Source organism: Vidua macroura, chromosome 2 (assembly GCF_024509145.1).
Source record: "Vidua macroura isolate BioBank_ID:100142 chromosome 2, ASM2450914v1, whole genome shotgun sequence".
Taxonomy (NCBI): Eukaryota; Metazoa; Chordata; class Aves; order Passeriformes; family Viduidae; genus Vidua; species Vidua macroura.
This window is the reverse complement of record NC_071572.1, coordinates 67,258,942-67,281,187: the sequence shown is the minus strand read 5'-3', so window position 1 is coordinate 67,281,187 and position 22,246 is coordinate 67,258,942. Positions and strand designations below refer to the sequence as shown.

Sequence of the window (22,246 nt, the reverse complement as noted above, 5' to 3'; positions counted from 1 at the left end):
CACTGAGAAAACCGTTACCCACTGAGAAACATAAGTATCTGAACTTCTTCAGTTTCCTGAGAAAACTCAGTTTTACCCAGAAACAACATATTGGTTCGGATCCATTTCCAGTGCTTTAGGCACTGACTATCCATAGTTCAGCTAAAGTAACTTATTTTTCACAGAATCATCTTTATTCTTCTCCTGAAGACTAACAGCGTAAGACTTGGTTCCCATCCTTGATCCTGCAGATACAGCACACACAAAAAGAAGCACTACACAGAAACCAAATTCTCCGATTTGTGCAACAGTCGAGGCAGTGGAAAATGAAATAACAAAACAATCCAACAAAATAAGGAAGAAAAAGGATACTCATATCATAGAGTCATAGAATGGCCTGTGTTGGAAGGGACTTTATCTAGTCCAACCTCCCCTACTTTGGGGGCAGGGACATCTTTCACTAGATCAGATTGCTTAAAGCCCCATCCAAACTGGCCTTGTACCTTTCCAGGGATGGGGCATCCACAGCTTCTGTGGGCAACCTGCTCCAGTGCCTCACCACCCTCTAAGTAAAGAACTTCTAATATCTAATCTACGACTACCCTTGTTCAGTTTGAAGCCATTGCCCCTTGTCCCACAACTACAGGTCCTCTCCAGCTCTCTATAAGCCCCCTTTGGTACTGGAAGGCTTCTAGAACGTATCCCCACATGGACTGAAAATATTCCACAAAGTCCCAAATGTATTCAATGCCTGTTTCAGCATGTGCAATATTATGTACCTTCACAGAACCGAGCTATTGTCACCTCTGTGTTTTTCTGCAGCAATAGTATTGCACAGGGTTTCATTGACTTCTCACAATTGATTTCTCAAAGAAAAAAAGCTCACAGGACTAGGATTATGAAGAGGATATGAGTATTCCTTTTGTAGATCTTGGGGGTGTGTATAGCTAAACCAAAACAAGCTCATTGAACTAAACCAAAACAAGATAACACTGAATGAAAGAAAGAGCAAAGATCTCTGGGCCCTTTCAAACAAAATTACTCCCAGTGTAGTTTTACATATCTGAATACTTCCAGTTGAGTGACTAAAGAAAGATTTTGATTAATTTGAATTTTGGCTGTTATTTAAGAGCACATAATACATGAAGGAAAGATGGCAGGACCAGGGAAAAGCTGGCAGTGTAGTAGTGGAAACAGATGGTGTACAAGCAAAAACTCTAATATGTTTAAGAGAAAGTATTGTTAATAGGGCTACATTTCTAAAGAAAGACTTCTGCCAAAACCAGCACAAAACAGAGTACTTATTAAAAATGTGATTGAAGCCATCAATTTAGATTAGAAATCATCTCTCAGCTGAGTTGTGAGCATTGAGGATGTGTTTGCTTCAACTCCATTATAATATGAATTAAAATACTAAACACAAACTACTATTTCAGGTGCTTATGAAATCAGAATGCAAACTACAGAGCAAAAGTGATGAAAAGGGAAGAAAATAATGGATATATCACAGCTGGATGTCACTATCCAGTAATTCTTCAACCAGTACTCCAAGTGTTAAGAAACAATGTAAAATCAAAATACATTAGGGTCCCATATATTCCACCTAACTTCACTTACTGTCCTGCATAAGACACATACACAAATTGCTTCTATAGATAAAAGAAACAGATATTTATCCCCTGAGGTAGACAAAGTCCTTTCTAAAACCAGTTGACTGAGATACAGCCATGTTTAAGCTGAGGTTCTCAAGTCCCCTCCGAAAGTCACCGAATGCCCTCATTTAGACTTCAGAAGTGATTAAGTGACCTGACGGCACAAATTCAACTTCAAGGGACTGCTGAACACCCACTAAAGATACTAATTTCTAGGAGTGCATAGGAATTTAGTTATTCCTGAAGATCTTGGCCTCTCTTTTTAAAAGCTGACTACAGGATGAGAAAATTCAATACTACAAACCCTTTGCCCTGATATGTAAACTCTTGATACTAGGCAAAACTCTGCTCACTGCATATTTCTTCAGCAGGGCTGCTGTCATGAAACAGGGTACATACCACAATTATTACAGTTAAAAATTCTTGACCTTGTTAAAAATTAAGAAAACCATTACATTTAGCAGTTGTCCCTGGCTCAGGGTAATCATTACTCAGCAACAACTGAAATACCTGTGTGTTATCAATATTATTCTCATGCTAAATCAAAAACACAGAACAGTACCACCTACTAAGAAGAAAATTCCTCCATCTCAGCCAAAACCAGGACACTCTCATGATTTCTCCAGTGTTTGCACTGACAGCTGTTCACAAGCCCAGGCTTGTATTCAGGCAGCCTGGTGTTTACCTCTTCATACCAGAACTAGCTGGGTTTTTCTACAGAGCTGCAGAGGGCATGTGTTATAAACAGTCATGTAATAGCTGGCTTTCACTGCAATTTATTTGTGTTAATTACAAAACTGTAATTGTTTTTAATTAATTAAGTGTTAAACTGCTTTTAAAGTATTTGTACAATTTGTAATTGTTTGAGGGCAGTGTAAAAGGGGAAGTAAGGCTTTCACAAGATGTAAGTGGGCTTGTGAAAGATGTATGTGAAGATGTTTGCTATTGCAAAATGTATAACCAAAATGCCATAAGTGGAGAGCAGAGGACCATAAAAGGAATAGCACCAAGTTTAAAGTGGGGTCAGAAGACCATCAGAAGACCACCCTAGACTGCCAACGTCTGCAACTATTGAATTGTGCAAACACTGCAAAAATCTGAAGCAAGATTGTAGTCAACAAGCCCAAAATAAATCTGCAAAATCATCCAAGGAAGTAACACAATTGTAACAGTATAAAAGACTGCAGACTAAAGAAGTCAGTGTGCCTCTGGCCTTGCCATGCACCCAAGTCTGTAACATTTGGTTTATGATAATCCCTTATTATAATTTATTAAAACACTTAAAAATTTAAGAGGAAGTGGGCTTCCTTTCAAACAGGATGTGAGAAGATTTCTGCTCTGAGGCTCTGAAAGATGATGCCAGCTCAGGTACTGCTTCATGTATGGTCTGGAGCTCCAAAACTGGCCTGAAAAATATTTGCAGGCTCAAAACAAATGGTTTGCAGCAAAGCTGTGCAGTAATTCAGATCACATTCAATAGAAAGGGCACCTAAATCTGGGTAATAGAGTTGGCACACTGTGCAAAAAAAAGGCACTTTTGATAGAGGCACAATTGTAGCAAGCACACAGACACAGGTCTGGTTATGAGCACCATGTTTACATAAAAGTGCAATTAATTTTTTTTTTCCCTCTTTTTGACAAATTGTGCCTCTCTGACTGCCTAGTTATTTCTTGGGCCCCATTCTTTGCACTAGAAAGCCCACACCACAAAAAATTCCAAACCAAAGCAAAGAAAACCTGACACAGCCCCTTACAAACTCTTATTCCTCTTTGAAACCATCACATTTTTGTTATACCTGACTGGCAGGAGGCATACTGGATCTGGATGCACAGGTGTGTTCAATCTTGTCTCTTCCAGCACACTGATATCAGCTTTGGCCATATCAAGTCACAGAGCAAACACAAGAGTTCTGACAACAACCACTGCTCATAAGAAAAAGCACTGACACCCCTCCACAGCTACATGTTAACAGGACAAACCATCCACAGCTGCTTGGAAAGAGCCAAGGTGTTCCTGTTTCCATCATCCTGTAGCTCACAGTTCCCCCTTCCAGTGGTTCATTGGCCAGCAAGGTAATTCTCAATGTCACTCTGTGTCTCTGCAGTGCAGCTTAGCTAAAGGTCTCAAAACTGAAGTGTGAAATGACAGGAACATTTATTACAGGTTTCCACTACTGCACAAGAGCTCTCACTTTTTGCAGCTTGAAATAAACCCAAGTCACAGCACAGAAGCAAGTGCAACCACAGTGGGTTTGGGCAGGAAAAGCCTTCTCAGGGGGACTAGTGAAGGACTGGTGGGGGACAGGACGTGGTTCTGTCACCAGAAAAAGTACTGCCACTCAATTTTACTGTTTATAGTCCGGCCCATCATGATACCACATAAAAGGAAAAGAAGAACTGATCACAGAATGACAATACATAAACCCTGTGAGAGAGCCACTTTCTGCCCTGCCTTGATAAAGAAGCCACAGCAATGAAGCTCCACACTGCAGCAATCCTGCTCCTCTTCTGGCTTGGTGTCTTCACTGTGCATGCAGACAAAGGTAAGTTTGCAACTCAAGAGGAAGACAAGAATTGCTCCACATTGCACCTGTGATCTCATGAGCAAAATTAATTGTTGCAGACAGCTGATTTATAAGATAAAACACAGAAGACATCCAGATGAAAATTGCAAGAATGGCAGCTTCATGGGCGATTTCATCTGATGTCCTGCCGGTGGTTGGTTTCTGCTTTAATGCAAGGAGAGATTATGTGCCTGAGAGCACTTAAATGGTTTCTGTGAATGTTCTCTCTCTTAAAATCAAAAAATCTTGAAGGCACAATGTCTTTTAGTCTCACTGATGCAATAGACCTGTACGTACTATAGGTTAGTAGTATTCCATTAAAAAAATCTTTCTTGAATAAAACTTACATTTTCCTTTTTCCAGATAGATTACTTTTATATGAATCTTATTGTATTAATTATTTGTCTTTCTCTAAGTATATAGCCTTTATCCCTCAAATACCACTATTTTAAAAAGATCTTCCAGTTCTATATCACATATTTCTTACTGTCTTGCTTCTAGACAAATCCTTTGGTACAGACAGGGAAACTATAAATGAGAAGTAAAAGGAGGAATGATAGAATTATACAGTACCTTTCTCTTGTCACTGAATCATACAATTGAACATCTTTCAAATCAGTTATGAACACTGAGATGAGCCATTTTTATTGGCCATGCTTTAAATAAATTTGTCTGCAGTGCTGGCTAGGTCAGTAAATCTTGGTGAAAGTACCACATGAAAACACCCATTACTACACACTTTCTCATCACAATGAAATTACGTCAAAGAAGCACACAAAAATCACACAAACCACTGATATGCATGCCATATGCAAACCCACAGATACGCACTCAGAAACACAAGGAAAAGGTATACTCACAAAACCACACCAAAACCAAACTGAGACCTGTTATGCATTCACAGGACTATGAAACTACACAGCCTTCATGCTGACCTACTGCCTCTCCAGCTACATCCCACTGCATGCTCCTATTTTCACTGGGGACACTGCTCTTCATCCTGGCAACAGTGGCTTCATATCACAGACAATGTCATTGTCCAGGCTGTATAACTGGCCATAAGCATCACCAAGTTTGAAAAAAGCACACCGAGATGGTCTACAAGAGAGAGAAAAAAGAACAAGAAATAACGATAAGAAAAACAAATACACCTGGAAAAAAAGGGTAGTTATAGGTGCAGAGCAGTCAGGGTTTGTTCCCCATCTTGAGAAGCTTTGCTGCAATTCCCAGCTTTTGTTCCCTGAAGGTTGTGTAGTAGCAGAGGAAATATTTCCAAGACTAATAATGATTCCTTGAGTGTCTTTGAGCTCTTTTAATGCCACATTTTGAAAGCCAGTCTGAGGCAGGAGGCAACATGCCACGAAACATACAAAAAACTACATTGCATTATTCATGACTAAAGCAAAATCAGGAGAGAGATTCCTTCAGGCAAACAAAATCTCAGGAATTAGCAGGTCTGCCAGTACCTGTGCACTGGCTGTCCCACACCTTCTCCAAAGACTGATGTGTGTTTGTCTCAGCTATTCCAATTATTTCAGTAGCAAGACTCTGTGCAGCAGGTTTTGCATTTAGCAAGGTGCACCAGAACAGCTCTTGGACTTTTCTCAACACAGTACCTCTCCAAATTCTTTATAAACAAACCACAGAATAGAACAGTGTTCTTTTTGTCCCCTGCACGCTTTCCCAAACCTGTCTGCCATGAACAGGAGAAAACCAGAAACTGGCAAGTGGAGACTAGCATTAATGTATACTCCATTGTATTTGGATGAGCTCCCATTTTTAGTTAACATCACGTAAGATAACATTGCCTAGAAAATTTTATACCAATATTTTTATTGTCTTTTTTAATCACAACTGCATTTCTCTGAATTGTATCAAAATATTGGAGGAATGCAAGGATTAAGTAGCAATGCATTGCCTATGAAATCAGAGTTATAGCCAGAGGATATAAGCACTTATTCTTCTGGCAGCTATATCTCCCTTTTTGTCAACAATTTGTGTTAATACTACTTTTGGATGTCTACAGTGAGGGAAGTAGCCTTGCTTTACTTTTCTTTTCTTCACTTGAAAATAGAAGGAATTACTGATCCACATTTAGATAACACATGGCAATCCACCTAGTAAAGTTCCAGTTCTAAGCACTAATTCCATAAGTGCACTTATTTCCAGATGATGCAGTCCTAAATATCAATGATTCCAAACAGCTATTTTGCTAAGGAAATAATGACTCCCCAGGCACAGAATTACTGTACAGTTGTCTGGGACAATGAGTGAAGATTCATATCTTAACTGAAACAGCAGTAACGTTTTAGGGATGGGAGGATGCATCACAAAACATAGCTTAGGCTCTCTGGTATAACTGGTATTGTGGCTGTACATCATGAGACTCTCTCATGGTCTAAACACAATTGGAAATCTTCTGGAATTCATAACTTATGAAGTAATTATGGCTAAATATTAATATTAAGTACCTTTGACATTTATCTATTTTTCCCTTCTAGGGAGTTCTAGCAGTGAGGTCATGCGCAAATTCAAGTGTGTAAATCTCTCTACAAGGCAGTTGAACATCCGAAATCTTGTGAACTACGAAAAGCAACAAGTACCAACAGATGCCATCATGTAAGTATCTCATGCACCCTTCAGACTTCCTTACGCAAATACAAAACCATCAAATAGGGAAGGGGCAGCAGAACACAATTCATGGCCCAACTCACTATGTTCTGGGTAGTTGAAGTCACCCTTCCAGTTCTTCCATGCCACACGGCAGCTGAGGGAGTGAGGGGAGAGGAGCAGGCCTCAGACAGCTGGGAGATGTGTGCTGCTCATAAATAATGGCAGGAAGCTCACTGACCAGCTCACATCTTTGTGCCCAGTGAGTGGGGAAAAGTCTCAACAAGGGTGGAGCAGTCAGAGGCCCTGTGCATGAACTGAGTCAAGGGGACAGATCATGTGGAAGAATATAGGGTAACCCTGTGTCCTGCTAGGAGCTGTGTTCCTTTGAGCTCACATGCATGCATTTTTACCACATCTGAGATCTGCTACTGGGAGATAAATGTTCATCAAGACTGAGCATAAAATCCCAGAACAGCAGATATGCTCAGTTATCTAAAATCAGTATATATGTACATGACCATGTAGGCCGCATATGTACCTATGCCAAGAACACCAAACTGACATCGCTAACTGCTGTTAGTCTAACTAACATTTACAAACTCCAGCATTTGATATTGTTTTACCACATTTTTGCTCATGTTCTGAATCTAAACCAAGAACAGACCCGGGTATAGAGACTGGAATTTTACGCCTGGTTTGTTTTCCTTTTTCCTATAGGTTTGTCACTACAGGAGGTATCAGGATCTGTGTAAGTACTAATCAGAAATGGGTGCAGGCTGCTATAAAGAGAATAGACTTAAGATGTGCTGCCAAACCCAAATAATCCAAGCTTCTATGGAGAACCAGCCGGAATCATCATCAATGCTGCAAGAAATAAGGAAAATCTTACTAGCTACTTTTATTTCCTTGCTTTTAATAAATGGCAGTAAACTCTCTGAACAAACACAAACTCACCTCCCACTGAGCTAGAAGAGTGTAGACCTCCATTCTGATGGAGATCAGACCATTCTGCGTTGGGTGTTGGTTTTAAGAAGGTGCTGTATAATCGAGTTATTCACCCTCTTATGCGACAAACCTGAGACAACCGGTTTGCTTTTCCCATTGCTTTTCTTTGAATAAGAACAAACCATGGCTGGAATCAGTATTTCACAAACTCATAGGAATTTCCTGACCTAAAGAATTATGTACATAAAAATATCTTATCATCCTAAAACTGATACATGCTACTAAAAGAAGACTTTGAAATTCAATAAACTTACTATAAACCTGAATCAAATAACACATTTGTTTGCTGGATTATAATGCAGATGGATACTGCTGGAAAAGGTCCCAAGTTGACAGCACAAATCTGAGAACTTATGGACAAGTTTGCTAGAGCTGACACTATTGCTAACTGATTGCTTTTCAGTGATGTGATTCCAAGCTTTCTACATTATATTTCAGCTCTGAAACTCACATTGCATACGATACTTCTTCAAAAGTTCAAGTACTCAAAAAGCAAAGTTCATACCATGCTCGGGTGCTCCCCACATTACCAGAAGCAGAAATGAAAGATCTCTCTGCTCAGAGAAAGAAAAAAATGGCATTTGAGGACCTTGAGGGCTAGAGAAGAGGTATAGGCAGTGGTGCTTCTGGAATAAAGTTCCCCTCATACTACCACATTCATGCAGGCTGCTAACCTATGGGCTTTTCATCCTACATAACCTCTTACTGATACTTATGGAACAGCACCACTTTCAAACTGCACCACAGAAATAAGATCACACTACTCTAAAAGCCAGTCTTTACAGTCTCCTGCTCTGCAGAGTGGACACACGCCTACAGCATTTGATATTGTTTTACCACATTTTTCCTCATGTTCTGCATGAAAACCAAGAACAGCTGACCTGGGTTTAGAAAGTGGAATTTGATAGCCACCTGATTTCCTTTCTTTGTTCTTATAGTTTATTATCACAAAAGATATCAGGATCTGTGTAAGGCCTGATCGGGTATGGATGCAGGCTGCTATAAAGAAAACAGACAAAAAGCAGACATTATCTAAGAACGGTATTCCCCAATTTAATGTTCCCAATGTAACACCCCGGAGAGGGCTGCTCATGCACCTCCTCCGTCATCCTACTGCACGATTGAGAGAAGAACTGGAGATAAAAAGGTGAAGACCAAGGTCTGAGATAAGAAAACAAACAGTTACCACTACACAAATAGCAGAGCGTACCAGACAGACAGACAATTCACATGGGATTGCTCACCACAACCGCAGACCCCATGCACCAACCAACCCACCTCCCTCTGTTCCCCCAGCACAATGTGAGGTGCTATAGGGTAACGCCAGGGTCCTAGCCAGCTCATGAGCATCTGTAGCAGTCAGAGGCCCTGCAAGGCCTCCATGGTGGTCACTAGCCTAAGATAAGAAATGCAGAGTCATGATGAGTGGAACAGAGCTACCCCTCTTCCGCACATCAGACCCCTGTTATCTCTCTGTAAGGCTATAGGTCGTATGCTCCTCGACCTCAGCCATAGGACAAATCCTGATCCCTCAACAGCCTATATAAACCCATACCACTGCCCAGCTCGGACGGAAGAGCTGTCACTGGAACCCTTTGCAGAAGCTGCCAATAAAGACATCTCTGCAGAACTCCACACAGCCTTCACCTCTCTCCTTCTCTGCGTCTGCTGAGGCACTTTGCGAGCACAGAGCCGAAATCACTAAGAGCTGAAATCACTCCACAAGTGCTCGCAAGGTAGCCAGCGGCTCGGAGCTAGCCGAGGAGGGCCCAGGCAGGCTGCGCCTCATCAGCACAGTGCTATCCGGGACACCTATGGCGGCTGCTGCCCCGGGAGCCAGAAGGACCCCTGGGGAACACCAAGCCGTAATACGTGGCGCCCAAACAGGGACGGACATCCTGGTACTCCTGAGAGCAGCATCCTTCGTGGATCGTTACTGCCTCAGCCTGCCACGACTCTCTGAGGGTAACTTCTCCGTTATAGAAGAAGCTATCTGGAAGAGGCCTCCAACGAACCTGAACATCACCATCTGGGACGAAAGTCCTCAGGAGTTGGACAGAGCAGACCACCCACCCAGCAGTTTCTGACCCAGTTTCGGCTGAAAAAAGTGTAAGTTTAAAACAGCCTTTCTGTGTGCTTTTAAATTTGGGTCAACATTTTGGATTTTTTTTCTTTTTTTTCCTCCTTTTTACTGCTGGGGGGGGCAAGGGATCTTACATCAATGGGATCAAACTCTAGTAAATTAAAACAATCCCAGAGCGAGAGAGATATATATTTACAAATCCTAGAAATCCTAAATGCTAACAACTTTTCTTTCTCTAAAGGCAATCTTTCAAAAACTAACTTGAAAAAATTTATAACATGGATCCTTTCTCAGTTTCCACACGCTAACATAAGCATGATTAATTCAGACTCCTTTTGGGACTCCTTAGGGACAAGAATATATCTTTTCCAGACCAAAGAAGACTTTTCTGTTACTAAATTTCTGCCTCTCTTTCACTACATTGCAAAAGCGGTAGAAAAAGCTAATACAAGCAGCTTAACAGCAGCTGAGCAAAGTCCAAACTTATCTCCTATAGCAGATCCTCCAAATGCTAATCTCTCAGATAACAGTCCTCTCTCTGTCCACTCACTCTTTCCTGGGTGGGGGATCAGGGGAACCGCACCGCCCCCACCCACCCTTCCTGCACCCGCGGGGTCCGCGGAGCCCACCCGTCCCTCCACCTCCCCCCATCCCTCCGCCCCCATTCCAGACGCGGCAAGCCAGAACTCAGCTCCTTCGGTTACGCAATGCACAGCACGGTGCTGGCACTGCACCCCCTCCTCACGCTCGGGAACAATCGCGTCGGTCTCGATCGGGTCCGCCCCGCCCTGCCCCAACACTGCCCTGCAGCCCGCCGCGTCCCTTCCTCTCCCCCCTGCCGCGCCTCTCCCCCCCGCTGCCACGACTCTCTCTGCCGCCGTGACTCTCCCCACCCCCGTTACCACCCCTACCTGCCTGTCTGCCGTGGTGCCAGCAGCAGCAGCACCCCCTAACCCCACCGCCTCCTCTCCCCCCCTTCTCCTCTGCCTGCATTCCGAAGCGATGCATCCACCCACCCACCCTCAATGCCCACCTAACGGCAACCCCCCACACTCTGTCCAGTCTCCCACACCCCTGCAAAAGGTCGCTCCAACACGCCCAAAAAAGCATAGAGCACCTCCTGACCACACCTCATCAGAGGACAGTGAGTCTGAATCTGACACAGATGAAATTGATCCATGGGCTTTAATTAAAATGGAAGCGACTCAGGCAGGAGATTGGGAACTAGCTCAGAGAATTATTGCCTTCTCAGTAAATTATATAAAGGGGAAAAGAGGGGGGGCCACTACTAGAACAATGTGGGAACCTAACACAAATAAAGAATTGATACAACTACGAAATATAGCCAAAGAACATGGTAGAAGTTCACATATTTTCAGAAACTTCCTTGAAGCGCTTTTTTGCGGCGCATATTCTGGTCCCCATGACCTTAAAAACATTGCCAACTGCCTTCTTTCCCCGGCAGAATATATGCTATGGGAAAGACAGTGGAAAAGGCAATTAAAAACATTATCAGACACCTATGCTCAAGATGCAAATAAGCCAGATTTTACAGTCCAACAACTGGCCGGAGAAGGGGATTTACAGAAGCCCTCTGACCAAGCTAACACCTTACCTAAGGCAGCACTACAAGATTTGGCTATTGCAGCAAAAACCTCATTGCTTCTTACCCCAGATGACTCTATCCCTACCCAACACTTCTCTAGTATTAAACAAGGAATAGATGAAAGTTTTATCAAGTTTGTAGACAGACTTAAAGATGCTCTGGAAAAACAGATAGAGAGCACAGAAGCAAGAAAAGAACTATTGTGCAAGCTTGCTTTGTCAAATGCAAACGAACAATGTAAAACAATTCTGAGGGCTTTACCCTTGGATACAGAACCCACCATAGAGCAAATGGTGGAAAGCTGCACACGTCATCTGTCCACTGAAAACACAGTGGCCCAAGCAGTCTCTAAGGGAATTGCAGAAGGAGTCTCTGGTGTGTATGCAATAGTCTTCCAAAGACCAGGACCGCTGCTATTACTGTGGGGAATTTGGACATTTCATGAAGGACTGTCCAGACAGGTCACCTACCCGAAACCCCCGTAACACCTACCAAAGACCCCAGGAACCAGCAGCGATACCAGCAGCGTTTGGAAAACTTCCAGCAGAGTGCGGCCAGGCCCCATGCAAAGACAGCAAATCAAAAGCCACCCAGATCCAGTCACGTGTCATCCCAGCAGATTCCAGGACACGTGGAGAAGATCCAACCCACGGAGAGATAAAGATGGGAACACGGCGCCAGTTGGTAACTGCTTTATCCATTGACTTTAATAATAAGGATGTCTATCGTGTTCCCACATGGGAACACATGGGCCAAAAAGTGGTCCTTTTAACCTCTTAATTATAGGGGACACTCTCTATGGCCCAGAGGAAATCTTGGTCATTCCAGAGGTACAAACAGTGCACCCAGGACAAGAAATCTCTGTTCAGCTGTGTTGCACGGACTTACCATTTTTTCTTTCAAAGGGAACTCCGATCGCACAAGCCTTTCTACTCCCAAAGAATCACAGGGAACAGCTTCCTCTCAATCCGACAGTAATGTGGGCACAAGTTGTGGGATCAAGCAAGCCTACCATTGAGTGCAGTCTGTCCTACAGAGGAGAAAAGTTCCACCTGCCAGGGATGCTGGACACCGGTGCGGACGTGACCGTCATCGCTCGCTCGGAATGGCCAGCACACTGGGGACTACAACCAGTAGCAGGAATGATTTCAGGGATTGGTGAAGCCACAGTATCCATGCGAAGCAAGCACAACATCCTCGTCGAAGGGCCTGAAGGCAAGCTGGCAACCATCTGCCCATTCGTGGTAAGAGCCCCCATCACCCTTTGGGGAAGGGATGTTCTATCCCAATGGGGGGCCTCCCTACGTATTCCCAGTCAGGATTTCTGACCGGGGCCACTGAGGAGTGCGCACTACCAGATATCCCTCGGCTCACCTGGAAATGCCAAGACCCAATCTGGACTGACCAGTGGTCCCTCTCTAAAGTAAAACTGCGCGCACTACAAGCCCTTGTGGAAGAACAGCTCGCCAAAGGTCGCATCGTCAAGACCACCAGCCCTTGGAATTCTTCAGTCTTCGTACTGCAGCCTGGGACGGACATGTGGAGGCTCCTCCGTGACCTTTGCAAAATTAATGCGGTACTCGAGGACATGGGTGCCCTCCAGCCTGGCCTGCCTTCACCATCGATGCTGCCCCGAGACTGGACACTTGCCACCATAGACATTAACGACTGCTTCTTCAGCATTCTGCTGCACCCCCAGGACGCTCCACAATTCGCTTTCTCCATTCCCTCTCTTAACAGAGAGGCTCCACTCAAAAGATACCATTGGTTGTATCTCCCCCAAGGACTAAAAGTCTCACCCACCATATGCCAGTGGTGCATCGCTCACGTCCTATCTCCTGTTCGGAACCTATTTCCAGATACAATCATCTACCACTATATGGATGATATCCTGGTCTGTGCATCAGAAAAAACTTACTTAGAAAAAGCAGTTAAAGAGACAATTGAAACCATAGAAAAAGCAGGGTTCGAGATCCGTGAGGATAAAATACAATACACCAACCCATGGACATATCTTGGATTCCTGATCCGAGAAAGGACAATCGTACCCCAGCAACTTGCTACCTGAGATGACCCAAAAACCTTGAGAGACTTACACAGTCTGTGCAGATCCATCAACTGGGTACGCCCCTTGCTAGGAATTACAACAGAGGACCTCGCTCCCCTGTTCAACCTTCTTCGTGGCAATGAAGACCTAGACTTTCCACGCATGCTCACAGCAGAAGCCCAAGACACCATCGCCAAGGTCCAAGAAGCCCTGTCTTCATGCCAAGCCCATCACTTCAAGCCCAAGCTGCTCTTCCAGTTAGTCATCCTCGGAAAAGCACCTCGGTTCTATGGACTGATCTTCCAATGGGATTTTCAGCTCCGAGACCCTTTATTGATACTGGAATGGATCTTTACAAATAACCAACCTTCAAAGACAATTACCACCTTCCAGGAAATAATGGGACAGTTAATAAAAAAGGCCAGAACTCGCCTCTGCTCCCTTGCTGGGTGTGAGTTCACATGCATATATTTGCCACTAACCACTGGGGATCTGGAACATTTGCTCCAGACCAATGAAAACCTCCAATTTGCCCTAGACAGCTATACAGGCCAAATTTCCATTCATATCCCAAAACATAAACTTTTTAATGCAGTCTTTAATCTGACCCCAAAATTAGTCCAAAGTAAAACACCTCTCAAAGCTCTAACAATCTTTACAGTTGGCTCAGGGTCATCCCATAAATCTGTAATGACTTGGAAGGACCCTAAGACTCAAAATTGGGAGTCTGATATCCAAATAGTGGAGGGATCTCCACAGATTGCAGAATTAGCAGCAGTTGTCAGAGCCTTTGAGAAATTCAAAGACGAACCTTTTAATCTGGTCACAGATTCTGCATATGTTGCAGGTATAGCTATGAGAGCAGAACACGCTCTTCTCAAAGAGGTTTCCAATCCAAAGTTACATCAATTGATTTCGGCATTAACACGTTTAATCTCTCACAGAAAGAAACCTTACCATATAATGCATGTGAGGTCGCACACTGATCTCCCACGTTTCATCACAGAAGGGAATAGGAAAGCGGACGCATTGGCCATGGCAGTAGAAACTGCTAACGTCCCTGACATCGTTGCCCAGGCAAAGTTGTCACACACATTCTACCATCAAAATGTACTTGCCCTTATTAGAATGTTCAAGCTTCCAAAAGATCAAGCAAAAGCTATTGTCGCCACATGCCCGAACTGTCAAAATTACCAGATACCCTCGATAGGGACAGGAGTCAGCCCCGAGGACTGAACAGCTGCCAGCTATGGCAGACGGACGTAACTCACTTCACACCTTTTGGAAGGTCCAAATACGTGCATGTATCGGTCGACATGTTTTCGGGAGCAATATTTGCATCAGCTCATCCAGGAGAAACTACACAGCACACCATAAAGCACTTCCTCCTTGCATTCACCACCCTGGGAGTACCGAAACAAATCAAAACAGACAATGGACCTGCCTATACCTCTCGAAAATTAAGAGAGTTCATCAGTGAATGGGGAATAGAACACAAGAAAGGTATACCAGCAAATCCCACAGGACAATCAATCGTGGAAAGGACACATCAAACCCTCAAAAGAGTCCTCAATCAGCAGTGAAGAGAGACAAAAATCATATCTCCAGTTGAGAGACTTTGCAAGGCTCTCTACGTCATCAATTTCCTAAATGGTACAACATCAGAGCCTGACCCGCCAATACTTCACCACTTTGCAAATACCACCCAAGCAAAGCTCACTGAGAAACCACCAGTGCTAGTGAAGGACCCGGAAACACATCAAATTTCTGGGCCTTTCCAGTTGATTACTTGGAGTAGAGGGTATGCGTGTGTTCTACTACCATCGGTCCAAGATGGTGCCCAAGAAAAAACATAAAACCATACCTAGGCACTGCAAACACTACTCCCACAGTGACAAGAATTCTCCGGAGTCAAATACAAGACCACCTCAAAATCAGACAAGTTCTGCCTGGAGACAAAGACGTTGCCAAATGTCCACATACAGAAGAAAAGACCATCCCTCTATACGACAGCAGACAAAACAGAAAGTGGAAAAACATTCTGCTGTAGCAGTTAAGCCATAAGCTAGAAAAAACCTAAACACAAATTGTTCTCTGAATGACATATTATTAACTTTGTTTACCCTAAAAAACCCTGTTGCTTTCCCTTCCTATCTTGTTAACGCTTACCAAAAACCTCTAACCTTATACCCGCTCCCCCATCCTTAGCTTATAGAAAGAAAAAAAAAAAAAGAAAAAAAAAAGGGGGGGGAGGGAAGGGAAGGAGGAAAGGAACAAGGGAGAAAACCCTCTCCTGCCACCATAAAGATAATAAATGTTGCTTATATTCCCTATCAGAAGCCCCATCCTTATCCAAAGACGAAAATTATCTCCATCGGTGCTGTCCTCACCGCTGCCTGGATGTTCTTCAACATACAGTATGCCTGCAGTTGGATTAGCCCTCAGCCTAGCCACAATGTTTGGGAAACCTTAGCAAAAACATTAAAACAGGATAACATGTGCTTATCCATGGGAAGCATTGATAACTCACTTTCCACATGTTTAGTAGGGATTCCATTCGTAGCAGACGATTGGCCCGCCTACAATTCAGAGTTTCTCTGCACCACAGGTAAAAGACCCAACACAGTAGATACTTGGGATGAGTGGACAAAAATGTTGCCCAATGCTCAAGAGGAACCCCAAGAATTGGACCTGTTGGGGTCCTCCAAGGCAACATACTGCGTCAAATTTTACTTTAGACATCCAAAGAGCCATTGGCCAGAAACTGACCAGACAAAAAATACATACAGAAAGGATGTATCACCCATTAACAAAGCCTGTAACTATCCGGACTGGTGCAATTACACCGCTCGGGTGATCTCTGTGTCCACTCTCCACCCCAAAGTATTACCCAAGGGAACGTTTCTCATCTGTGGTGACAGAGTATGGGCTGGGATTCCCTCCCGCCTTCAGGGAGGTCCCTGTAGCCTTGGAAAACTTTCCACCCTCACTCCAAATATTACCTTGTTACATAATTGGAAAAAAAGTAAGCGAATTAAACCACAAAAGATCCTACATGAAATTTGATGAAAATTGCGATCCAAAATTATACGATTGGAATAAAACAAAAAAGATTGCAGTTTCCCTATTCCTACCCTGGGTAGTTGCAGCTAAAGCTCTTGGGGAAATAAATCACTTAGGGTGCTGGCTCAGCAAGCAAGCCAATGCTACCTCTGCTGCCCTAAGCCATCTTTTAAGAAGAAGAAACCACGAGACATGCATCACTTCAAAATCGAGCAGCGATCGACTTCCTACTGCTAGCCCACGGCTGCGAAGATTTTGAAGGGATGTATTGTTTCAACCTCTCTTCACGCTCAGAATCCATCCACACAAACATCCAGAAACTGAAGGACTTAAAAGTAGAAAACAACCCAGACTGGGTTAATGACCTTTTCGGTCAATGGGGATTAACGGGATGGGTTGCATCTTTGGTTAAGGGAATTTTGTGGATTTTCGTTGTAATTGTCATTGTGTTAACTATGTTCTCATGCCTTGTCCACTGTTTCAAAAGAACTACAGGACATGCATTTTTACTAAATACGGAAAGTGGAGTTGTAGCAGTCAGAGGCCCTGCAAGGCCTCCATGGCGGTCACTAGCCTAAGATAAGAAATGCAGAGTCATGATGAGTGGAACAGAGCTACCCCTCTTCCGCACATCAGACCCCTGTTATCTCTCTGTAAGGCTATAGGTCGTATGCTCCTCGACCTCAGCCATAGGACAAATCCTGATCCCTCAACAGCCTATATAAACCCATACCATTGCCCAGTCCAGCTCGGACGGAAGAGCTGTCACTGGAACCCTTTGCAGAAGCTGCCAATAAAGACATCTCTGCAGAACTCCACACAGCCTTCACCTCTCTCCTTCTCTGCGTCTGCTGAGGCACTTTGCGAGCACAGAGCTGAAATCACTAAGAGCTGAAATCACTCCACAAGGTGTGGAGTCGCAAGGTAGCCAGCGGCTCGGAGCTAGCCGAGGAGGGCCCAGGCAGGCTGCGCCTCATCAGCACAGTGCTATCTGGGACACCTACGGCGGCTGCTGCCCCGGGGGCCAGACGGACCCCCGGGGACCCCCAAGCCATAATAAGCATCTATCCAAGCCAAAACTTTTGGACCTCACTGGAAGACCTAGACCCAACTTAGGGCCCAAAACTGACCTCCCTACACAATCACGCTCTAGATGAACTGAAATGTCAATCACTCAGCTTCTCTTGTGCTTCATAAACTCCTCTGGGTACCTTCCTAAGCCACACTCCAGGTAATAAGGATCTCAATTAATTTCCCTTCTTGCTTCCTCTGCTAGCACCCACTAGAACTGAAGTAAATCCTGAGAGGAAACTCTAGTTCTGAAGGTCTTCAAAACACCTTTTCTCGTCTCTCTGTAGGGAGAAGACACCAGGTTTCAGGCCTCTCAGTCTAGACCATCTCAATACCATTATGTTTGGTAATAAACCCAAGTTACTGTTCACATGGGAATGGCCTCTGTGGTGACACAACATGGAGAAACTTACAGTTCCCTTGAAGCCACAAAGTAGAGCTTGAAGACTAACTAGCAAATTAGATAAAAGAATATAAAAGGAGACACACAGGATGCTAAACATAGCTGGAACCTATAATGATGAGGAACACAGTGGGCTTTGTGACAAAGTTATGCAACAAGAGACAACAGTGCATGCCTTAAGAGAAGCTCAATACAAGGTCAATACAATTCTGAGGGCACTCAGTGAATATGGCCATTGGAGACTCTTTTAGATGACCCTCTAAGACCATAACGGACTTCCAATAAGATATGGAGACACAAATTCATTCTAGGAAAAGTGATGTTTATGCATTAGCTAGGAAGTACATTGTAATGATTATGATATATGATCATGACGGAATGAATACCCTGCTGTAAACTTTCATGACACATGTTTGATTAGAGGAAAAAACCCTCCAAATGTGTGCAGTGCTATAATAAAGAACCTTCTAATACTTCCAGTTGTGTTAGAAAGCTTGTTCTCTAGCTGATTTCAGTATTGATGGTAAACAGCTGCTGAATAACAGGAAAAACAGACAAGGGCTGGAACAGTAAAGATGTCAATAGGATTTCTATAGAAATCTTTACAATCCTTATCCCTTTCACAGCAGAGAAGGTGGGATGCCATATGCAAGGCAGGAAATTCAATCTGTGCTTGCCTTGGGTCATGCACTTACCCAGCTCAGATCAGGAAACAATTTCGTCTCCCTTCTGAACCAGACAATGAGCATGAAGGAGACTCCAAGCTAACAATGTAAACAGGATGTTTTCTACTGAGCACAAAGACAGGTCTTATCTGAAATACTCATTTCAGAGGCACATAAACCTCGCCTCCATGTTTATTTATATAATCAATGCTGAGAGAAGCCTGTTACAGTCTCATTTCCAGTTCAAGTCTGTCGCTGTTCTTCATAGCCTTATATTATCAATTGATTAGCAGAGTACAGGAAATCAAAGAATATTGTTAGAACCAAGTGGGTTTGCTATGAGCTGCTGTGAGTTCTGGTACAAGAGACCTCTAGGACTGTTGTTTGAGTCACCTGGGCATCTTTCTCCCAAAATATCTCCCAGCAAGGGAAGCATTTGAAAGGTTTATGAAGTAAACACAGAGACTTTCTCCTTCAACACAGATGCACAGAGAATCAGTGAGCACTGAAACTCAGGAGCTCTGTGACACTGTTCTCTAGCAACACTCTTCAGTAATTCAGCACTGAGAGACAAATGCTAAGGGCCTGCTGCTGAGCTGGGCAGTGCTGGCAGAGCTGTCCTGAAGTCAGTCTAACAGAGATTTGCACAGTGACTCAAAGCTGCACCATCCCAAAATTGTAATTACAGCTTGACACTTCTCTCCTAACCAAGACCACTGTGATCCCCTCAGACAAAAATTCAATATAGAAGTGTCACAGTGCCCAAGAGCTTGTCTTGGTTCTGGGCCCAGTTCATTCCTCCCGGCCAAACAAAGCCTCAGGAGATTCCATGAGAACTCCAACAGGCTCCCACAAAACTCCTGCAAGCTGAGAATGTTCCAGGACTTCAACAGGACACCAACCAGCATTAGGATGTCAGAGAGATATGCTCCATCAAGGAGAGGAGAAGCACTGACAACTGATTTTAACCTGGTTTCTCAGGGCTTCTGCTGTCCCTGCCATGGGGCCAGCAGGGCAAACAGTGACACCTCCAGGCATCCATCTATCTGGACCTGCAGAATGTGCACGAGCAGAGCAGGACAGACCATGTGTTCTGTCATTCTCTAGCAGCAGTGCATTTTGAAACCCCACAGGTTCAGATTGGGAAGGCTTCAGGATTCCTGTTCCAAATGGAAGAAGATATCCCTGCACTACTCCAAAGCATTTGCATGCTGGGAACACAAGACTTTTTTAGGAGCCCAAAGAACCCTTGCTCAAGGTGGCAGGATCATGATTTACCAAATTAATTCTCTATACAAAGCTCCTTTCTAGCTTTATAGTTTGTTCTTTCTCTAAGCACTATGCAATAGGCTCTATTTATTTATTCATTGCTTCAGTCAGTGACTTAGTTGATTCCCTTAACACAGGAATCCATGACCAACAAAATCCCACAACTCTAGAGAAAACCTCATTCCTGCCCCCGTTTTTTTAATTTGTGACTGCACGTGGGAAGGTAATTAGGGCCTCTGTCCTTTCCAGATCCATTATCTGTTGCCATTTTCACAAAATAAAACCTAAATACTTACTTTTCTTCTGACCCAGATGAAGTTTGGATAGAGATGCATGGTGTCCCCTTTTCACTTGAGCAACACACAAATGTGTAGTGTTTAACATAAAAGCATTCTCATCGCTAGCTAATAATCCACAAAAGCCAATTTGCGCAGTGATTTCATACCCTTTAAATCAACCCCCAATATTAATGAAAAAATGGTCAGGGATCTGGCAAAACTTTGGGGAATATGGTCCAAGTCAGTCACCATCTTTTCCAGATGAAGCGATACAAAGGTTGACTTTCTTCATCTAATTGAATGATTTAAAATCCCTTGGATTAAGTATCGGTCTATTTGCTTATGGATGTTCTTCTTGGCTCTCTAGGGAATAGGGTCCTGTCTCATGGTGGGTGCACTCTCCTCTTTTTGTTTTAATAAATATGGGCTGTGCTGTGACCAACAGTCCCACAGCTGTCTTTGTTCCTGCCAGATTGGCAGATGCTTCTTAAAATATCTCCTGATGTCAGGGGCTGCCTGATCTGTGAATGCACTAACAGAAAATGTGTCATTAAACACTTGTGATGACCACTGTCCTGCTGAGCAAGCAGACCAAGTTATAGCTGGTCAGACCTGCTGGCACAACTTCACTGCAAAATTCTACTATAGCAAACAACTCACCACAATTTTGCACAGCCTCGGCCAAGGGTGTCCCCTTATCTGTGCTGTGTTTATTTTCCATCTGTTCAAACACCAAAAGAGGGACTTGAAAATCATTTTTGTGTGACAAAAATAAGGGACTTCAGCCTCCCTTCTGTGTGTACTGGAGACTCTGTCACTCCCTGTGTGGTACAAAGGACTCCACATCCCTTGCATGGTCTGAGGAACAGAAGCCTCCCTCTACATGGGTCTCCAAGCCCACCTACATCATAGGAGAGACTCGAGCCCCCCCAGCCCACACTTTTTGGAGGCTCTACGTGCACCTTACACTGATCAGGTTAAGTACCCAGTGCAGAGGAAAGAGCCTTCTGGTGTCTGTGCTGGAGTACATGAAAAATGAGCCTTATACAACATCAGAGATCACCAAATATCCACAGAAAAGGCTGTGGGACTGCAGCCCACAAAACTCTTCTCCAAAACACAGGTTTTACTGGACATAAGCCAGACACACAGAACAACAACTCAGGAGGCCACAGAAAATGAGAAGCACAAAGAAAAGGAAAAACTTGCCACAGGGCAATTTCTCCATCCCACCTGAAGAATGGTGGAAAACCGAAGAAGCAATAGGCTTCCCAGCAACATCTTAGAAGAATCTAACACCTGCAGGAGGTTCTGTGGGAAGAACTGAGCTTTCAGAGTTGGCTCATGCTCAATACAGCTGGTGACCTTCCTCTGAAAACTGTAGATGACATATGTACGTACTGTACCAGTGGGCAAAAGTGCAGGAGCATCTTGCCTCTTAAGGCGTAGAAAGCTGCTCTTTACCATCAGTGACACAGCTTCTATCCTGCATCTCATCGCTGACGAGTACCAAAAAGTTGGACTATCTCATTTCAAGCAGTAATTTCAGCCAGTGTCCAGCAAAACATGAGACTGCTATACTGCTTGAGCACAAACTTAAAGTAGATTTCTCAGTAGGGCTCTTGAGGTCCCCTGTGTGGCATCAGGCATGTCCTTTAGGGGCTGGGGTTGAAACTTTGGCTTCAATTCATTGTACCTTCCTTAGTGGTTCAGTTACAGCATTTTCTACTTGCCATTGGTGTTCTCTGGGTTTCCCTGGTTTGCACAGTATATGCAAGATGAAAGAACAAAACCAAAGGGAGCAAAGAATGCGTGTGTACACAAAAGTAAACCACACAGTGTGTGCTCTACCTGCAAGACATACAAACTCCTCCTGAGCTTACTAGCCTTCACAGCCTAGGACTCACGTTTGTGAGTGCAATTCAAGGTTCAATCTTAATTTGCCTGA

The 22,246-nt window shown here is 43.8% G+C and overlaps 1 protein-coding gene and 1 long non-coding RNA gene across 2 annotated transcripts in view; one reads left to right on the top strand and one right to left on the bottom strand.

Moving 5' to 3' along the window:
* LOC128803955 (uncharacterized) overlaps positions 1-22,246 on the bottom strand; it is a 93,296-nt gene that overhangs the window by 49,605 nt on the left and 21,445 nt on the right. The window contains exon 3 of the long non-coding RNA XR_008435880.1: positions 5,131-5,293. This is a non-coding gene — a long non-coding RNA (uncharacterized LOC128803955). The remainder of the gene's footprint in view (positions 1-5,130; positions 5,294-22,246) is intronic.
* Positions 4,073-7,954, top strand: LOC128803954 (lymphotactin-like). The gene is made up of 3 exons (XM_053971321.1): positions 4,073-4,174; positions 6,697-6,814; positions 7,526-7,954. The coding sequence occupies exons 1-3, from the start codon at positions 4,105-4,107 to the stop codon at positions 7,629-7,631; spliced, it is 294 nt and encodes a 97-aa protein (XP_053827296.1). The 5' UTR covers positions 4,073-4,104; the 3' UTR covers positions 7,632-7,954.

Bases quoted from the DNA above. Each gene is read 5' to 3' on its own strand.
- LOC128803954 (XM_053971321.1), top strand. From the start codon at position 4,105: ATGAAGCTCCACACTGCAGCAATCCTGCTCCTCTTCTGGCTTGGTGTC. The intron at 4,175-6,696 runs GTAAGTTTGCAA...TTTCCCTTCTAG, and splicing joins CACTGTGCATGCAGACAAAG to GGAGTTCTAGCAGTGAGGTC. The intron at 6,815-7,525 runs GTAAGTATCTCA...TTTTTCCTATAG, and splicing joins GTACCAACAGATGCCATCAT to GTTTGTCACTACAGGAGGTA.